This window comes from Pyrgilauda ruficollis, unplaced genomic scaffold (assembly GCF_017590135.1).
Source record: "Pyrgilauda ruficollis isolate IOZ18807 unplaced genomic scaffold, ASM1759013v1 scaffold21, whole genome shotgun sequence".
In the NCBI taxonomy this organism is placed as follows: domain Eukaryota; kingdom Metazoa; phylum Chordata; class Aves; order Passeriformes; family Passeridae; genus Pyrgilauda; species Pyrgilauda ruficollis.
Window position 1 is genome coordinate 10,732,902 of NW_024520318.1, and position 6,779 is coordinate 10,739,680.

The window sequence follows — 6,779 nt, forward strand, 5'->3', positions numbered from 1 at the left end:
TGACAAACATAATCAAATCTCATGCTTCAGGGCATAAATTGAAGGGGTTGAATGGTGGAAGCAGTTATGTACATGAAAGATCTGATCCTGTGAGGTGATGATTACCTGCAATTCTTACTAAGTTCAGCCAGCAAAAGGACACTCAGAAGTTGCTCGATTTCTCCCCTGGCTGAGTCTGTACTCGCTAATTTTCCTTATTAATAAACCCAGTAATATTTTAGCCCGCTGGCACAAACATTCATTTGGCTACAAGTGACATTTATTTCCTTTCACACAAGTGTCAAACATTAAAGCTGCTTCTAAAATAAGATTTTAGAGAGATAATTTGCAGTGGTTTTGGCAAATTATTTTTTCTCAAAACATGTTCCCATTCTTTATCTAGCAAATGTACTTACATAGAATCATTATGAGAATATGATAACCTTTAGTGCATTTATCTTCCCAGTTTCCTTCCTGAGCACAGGAACTGGTGCTAACCTCACTCTACAGGTGGGGAGGCACTCCATGAGGCAGGCTGTGGGCTCCCATTAATCTTCTGGGATTCTAATGCCAGATGGACCCAGCTGCCCAGACTGGGCTCATGGCTCCATGGGAGTACAGAGCATGGGACCAGGGCTGGTGTTACCTCCTGCAGCAGCACAGGTCTGACTGCACCCCCAGCCCTTGCCACTGACAGAGCAGAGGCAGAGAGGTCAGGCAGGCTGAATTCAGCCTTCAGTGACCTGCCCACCACAAACAAAGGGGAATCTCTGCTTTCATCTGGAACCCAGCTAAGGGAAAAACTCAGCATCTTTCTTTAGTAATTTGAGAACTAGTTAGGCTAATACCTCCAAGGAATGACTTTGGTTGAGCTGATCCTGCTTGGGCACAAGGCAGTCTGGATGGCTTCTTAAAGTATTTTTCCATCCTCTCTGCAGTGATCACCTCAAAAAAAAAAAAAAAAAAAAAAAAAGGCATTCTTTATCCTAATAGATTTCTGTAGCTAAGTACTAAGTACCTAAGCCCCTAATTCATGTCTGTGGGGAACTTCCACGTGGGTCCTGGGCCATTCAAAGCCTTCTGGTCTGCAGTGCTGGGGCAAGAGTAGCTGAGAACAGTCATCATGAAATTAAGAACAGCTCAAATGAGCAAACTCACATTTTTTTAAGGCTCTGTAACCAGCTCCTGCCACTGCTACTCCTACATAATCCCTGTCTCTTGTTTTCTCTTCCCTGGCCATAAATTTGCTGCCTTTTGCACTAGACAAATCTGATATGCTGTGCTAAATATTTTAAATGTGGCAAACGATCCTTCATCACAGAGTGGCATGATTGCATTGCAATGTATTAGAACAGCATGACTTTGCCAGAGGGTGTTTCTTGGCACAGTGCCGAGTGAAGGAGGCAGCCCAAGCTTGAGAAGTAACTACCAAGTCATTTATCAACATTTGGTCCTAAAATACATAGGGTTGCACCAGCTGAAGCAGCCTTAGAGAGATAAATCTAGAGGCTGAGCCAGAAATCCCAAATGCACACAGGCCTTTGAGGAAGCTTCTTGAAATCCAGAGTTATCAAAATGTCAAGCTGAACTCCTGTGACAGATTCAACACATACTTTTGGCATTTATTCTGTTGCATTTAGTCTCATCTTTCAGGTTCAGATGAAATGTGTGCTGCTTTTCAGTCTCTCGGCCAACCTATGGAAAAGGCTGATTTGATCTCACGCTCCTTTGGCACGATGGAAGATCTCTGATGAACCAAGTAGGATCACTGAAAGCCAACATGTGGTGTCTAGACCTTGTTTTCCTTCACAACATCCTCATAAGACGGAGGCAATTCAGTTCCCCCGAGGCTGATGCATGGGGCAGGAGAAGAGGGAATCTCTGCAGTCATGCAGGGGCTCAGGGATCCAGAGGATGGGCACGGAGGTGCTTCAGTAGCTGGGGAAAAAGCAAAGTCACAACTGTACAGCAGACAGGCGTGAAGGGCAAGCGTGGGAGTGAGAGGGGTGAGCCCAGGAGGAGCTGCCAAACCACTTGGAAACAAGAAAGGCACGGATGCAATTTTTGAAGGATGGCATCACAAAGTGTTTCACCACAAACTACAGATACAAGAAGTTGGGACAGAGGAATTTGGGTGGGTTTGGGCGGGTCCTCCCTGTGGAGACACTGTCTATGACCACCCAGAAAGCAGGTAATATGTCCTCTGGGAAAGGCTTAGCCTAATGACAAGATTAGCTTTATTTTTCTTGGAGGGATGTTGTCTGGCTCAGCCTGCTGATGCTGCTGGCCATACTCCAGATCAGTTCTGGTTGCTACACACTCATTATAGCCCAGTCCTCAAAATCTGGGTGCTCCTGGGGGAATGAGGGTGGCTGCCACAGTGAACAGCACCCACCGGGACAATCTTTTGACAGAGCAGGGTGTGTTAGCCAGTCGAGCCGGGGTGGCTCGAGTTAGACCAGTACAGTTTTGTCTAAGTGAGAAATGAAGGACACAGGTCAGAAAGGGCTGCCTGACCCCAGAGCCTGTGGCTGCCCCAATGGCTTAGATCACTGAGTGGTCTGGCACTGAGGAGAAAGTCCCACACACCTCCAGTGTTTGCCTGGCCAAGCCCCAGCTAGGCACCTTTGGGACACATGGACACACAGGGACAGCACCAAGGTATGGCTCAGTGAAAAGTGGATGTGGCTTCAGCCCCCCAGTCCATGGTCTGGACATGTCCCCAAGTTGCCAGAGCTGGGCACCCCCCTGTTCACCAGCAATACAGCCCCTGGCTGCATCCCAGCTCCCAAGCCCGACTGCTTTTTACTGGGTTATGGATGGGCCACAGGAAGGCCACCAGAGCCAGCAAGACCTTGCAGCAGGGACGGGACTAACCACAAAAGGCATCCGAGCTGCTGAGGGCAAAGACAGCCACGGTGCGTCGGGGGCGGCAGCTCCGCCGCTTCAGCCAGCACTGCAGGCAGCAGCAGATCCCGCAGGACAGGAGCACGGCCAGCAAAAACAACACCAGGAACCTAAGGCAGAGGCAGCAGGGGAGGAACAGTACTGTCACCATCTGCGGGCAGCACCGACAGATGGCTGCACGTCTTCAAATTAACATATTCATTAACATCTTTTGCAAATTGCCGTTAAATGTTGCGGCTCCTCCACCAGCATGCTGGACATGATCAAAGTCCCCAGAAATCAATGTCTCACTCCTGAGTGCTCAGCAGCCAGCGCTGGCTGGAAATTCAAACATTTCTCCCTGACACAATCTATCATTTTTCCCCAGTTCAGTTGTCAGCGTACAGTGAGGAGGATATGGATAAATGATTTCCATTAGTTTGTAAAGACAGAACACAGGGACAGCCCAGGAGCAATGCTCTCTAGCTATCAGTCTCTCTTAATGCCTTTCTCTCCATATATCCATCAAAGAATATTATTTGCCAGTTTTTCCCCTTAAAACAGATCTGAAACTTACCACACATACCAGATGCTGAAGTTTCCATCGCTCTGTCCAACACACCTAAAAGGCAAGAATAAAAAGGACTTCCAGTCCAGTGTGAGGGGGCTGCTGTACCCACCCCAGCACATCTACCTACACAAAGACAAGCACCATCATCAGCAAGTAGAAGATTGAGAGGTTTTCTTCCATGAAGGGAGCCCATTAAAAAGAGCCCATGTCTCTGTGTGGATGGGAGCAATGCAGACGATGCAAGAAGCAGAGTGCCACTTGTTTGCCTTTCAACACTGGTACCCACCACCAGCGTTTTTGCTGAAAACCCAAAGGGTTGCCAGCCTCTATTTCCTTTTTTGGAAAAAAACAACCAACCCTAAATGGCCTTTTCCTGGAGGTCCTCGTTCCTCTGCTGTGCTGGTGTGCCAGGCAGGAGCAGAGCACCCCTGAAAGAGCCTGGGGTGGGGGCACCCGGGGGGAGAGAATGAAGCCACACTCACCTGTCGCCCAGCTCACAGTCCGACCCAGAGTCTGCTGACTGAAAACACACATGTAAATCAGACAGGGCAGGTATGTTTTGTTTTTTACAATTTACCAGTATAATTACTGTTCTTAGAGTGGGAAGTTTGAGAGGAAGAGCAAAAGGAGTGCTGATCCTGCAGGGCTGAAACTAGACCTCTCCTTTGGGATCTGCCTCTGTGGGGCTGTGCTTTGAGCCAGCCCAAATCAAATCCAGCAGAGAACCTCACCAAGAGCTCAATAAATTCAATAGCTTGCAGATGAAAGCTAGGCCAAGGAGAAAGCATTCCTTTTGATGTGAAGGAGGGAAAGACAAGAGCAGGGAAACACCAGCTGGAGTCTGAGACCTGCTTGCTGCACTGGGCTTTGCTATTCAGAAATGCCTGCTGAAAATGCCCATAACCAAATTCTTGTTCTGTGGTTCATTTTTTTATTTTTTTGGGAGCTAATTGTGAATGCAGTAGTAAATTGGAACTGTTTTGACTAGAAGTGTGCTCTACCCAGCATTTTTCTGTTTTCAGATAGTAGTGGTGCATCATTCCCAGAGTCAGGTTTCAGGTATTGCAAATATGCGAACCTCAAACTTGTTTTTCAGGTATATTTTCTATTCTCAGCTTAGGCTGAGAATACATTATACATTATTTTTATACATTATTTTTGCAAGCCTTGTTGATCTTAGCCTCAGTTTCATATTATCTGTGCAAAAAGTAACCAGAGCAGTTCATCAGTATAATTGAATCCAATTCAATAGATTCTTTTGGCTGACTGATGTTAGGTGTGTTATTACAGTTGCCCAATGTTGCTACAAAAAAATTCAAATCAGGTATAGAATTGTGATAACACTGGAAAGCAGAATGAACAAGATAGAGGAATTTAGATTTGTTTCTCAGAAAAAAACTATTAGAATGTAATTTGTAAATAATTACTTCGGATTTCCCTCTGCATATATTCAAAACACTTCGAGATTTTTGTCAAACTGGAAGGCTCTGTTCTGAACTAGAAATTTATATCAAATATACATAACTGAAAAATCTCTTTTAAAATCTCTAATTAACAGGTTCTTTTTGTTATGCAAAGCTCAAGCCACTGTAAACAGCAAGAAATCCCCCCTCAGATCTCTATAATGTGTCTGATCCTGTGCACACACTGCCTTTCCATCCCTAGTTTCTCCAGAGGTCTTTGGGTATATTAAGTCTTTCATGTAAAGCATTGTCTGAGAAATTTCATGAGTGGCTGAAATCCAAATGAGGAATAGAGAAAAAGATAGAAGCTTCAACTCTTCCAGACGTGTCCTTTTAAAACTGAGCTAATTTGCCACGTCACACATGCACCCTGATGCAGAATATTTTAATTCATTTGGGTTTTTTTGCATTTCAACTGATTATTAAATAACGGGTCAAAAGCAGATAGCTGATTGCTGTGATTACATGTGTCCTGAGTATTCTTCATGGCTGAATGACAACCTCTGGCCTCTCTTTTATCATCCTCCAAACCAGCTCAGCAGAGCCACCTTAGCGTAGTTAAACTGCAGCAAAGTGCATCTGCTCTGAGGCAGGAATCTGTCACAGCAGCCAAACACCCACCCGTGCTGCTGAAGCCCCAAGCTCTTCCATTTCAATAGCCAGAGACAGAATAAAGTACAAAGGCAGTAGTGTTTTCTCTGCACTAATTGGAATTTTTGTGAGCATTAAATCTTCCCCACATTCATTAAATCCTCAAAAAAATCCTTCACAAAATAATAATAATAAAAAAGAAAGCTGATGACTAAATTCTGTAAAAGTTGGAACCTTCCCCCCCGCCCCACAAAAGTCCCTAAAATCAGCCTGGTCCCAGTGAAGGATTTGGTTACCTGGAAGAAGGTTAGACACAGAACTCCAGTTCCTGCTGTGATCCATGAAGATAAACACAAAGCTCCAGGTCTCTGCATCATTAGTGTGAGAAACATTGGAAGAGCTTTGTTTGCTGCAGTGTTTTACCCTCTGTGGTTTGGTGCTTTTAAAACTTCTCTGCACATCGTGCCTGCAGCCAGAGAACACGTTACCCAATGGCTTCCTGCGCCTCAGAAATTACCGCTAGCCAGGGAGCGAATTTGGGTTTGCAGGGGCACAAACAGCTACCAGAAGTTAAAGGAACACTGGTTTAAGGTCAGCACCTTGCAGTTGTTTCGGTATTTTCCTAGCTGTTCACAAATTCCTGCTGCTGAGGCTTAGTTCCATATTAACCCACGGCTGCATTTAACAGGACCTGCTACAAAGAGAGTCACTGGTGTCTGTGCAGTGGGGCCACACTTTCCTGGCATGCTGCCTTCAGATGGAATATTTGCATTACAGAAAAAGCAGAGGTAGCTCTAACCATGTCCTGTGCACTGTGCCTACCACCTCAAACCTGCACCAAGGATGAAGGAAACGCTTCCCAGCCCGAGACACCCACCACCAGCACCATTACTCCTGTTATGCAGCTGTCAGGGTTTACCAGGAAAATGCAGCTGAAAAAACCCCATACATCCCCAATGCTTCTTACAAGGGACACAAAATTTCACTGCACGTTCAATTTCTGTAGAGCCATCCAGGTGATGTGGTTAAACAGGGGTAGAAGATGGTTTGCACCATAGCTCTGATCCCCTTGGAAGGGACAATCCCAGTTTGTTCAGCAGTCAGTAATAGGTTGTCACTGAAGTTTACAGCCCGTGGCTGAAATGCACCATTAACTGTGGTTCTTCCAGATTTTAACACAAAGGGTGTTGCCATGAATATGTTTAGCTGTCACTCCAGAGTTAAGCATTATGTTGGGATGCCATTACTTCTGTAATGATTGACAAAGCCAAGCTGCTCTTGAGATCTAC

The 6,779-nt window shown here is 45.6% G+C and overlaps 1 protein-coding gene across 1 annotated transcript; it reads right to left on the bottom strand.

The window, feature by feature from the left end:
- Positions 1-1,768: 1,768 nt before the first annotated feature.
- On the bottom strand, positions 1,769-5,882 carry TMEM207 (transmembrane protein 207). The gene is made up of 5 exons (XM_041468051.1): positions 5,787-5,882; positions 3,919-3,956; positions 3,443-3,487; positions 2,857-2,996; positions 1,769-1,917 (listed from the first exon to the last, which is right to left on the bottom strand). Exons 1-5 carry the CDS (start codon positions 5,880-5,882, stop codon positions 1,769-1,771), a joined length of 468 nt encoding a protein of 155 aa, XP_041323985.1.
- Positions 5,883-6,779: the final 897 nt, after the last annotated feature.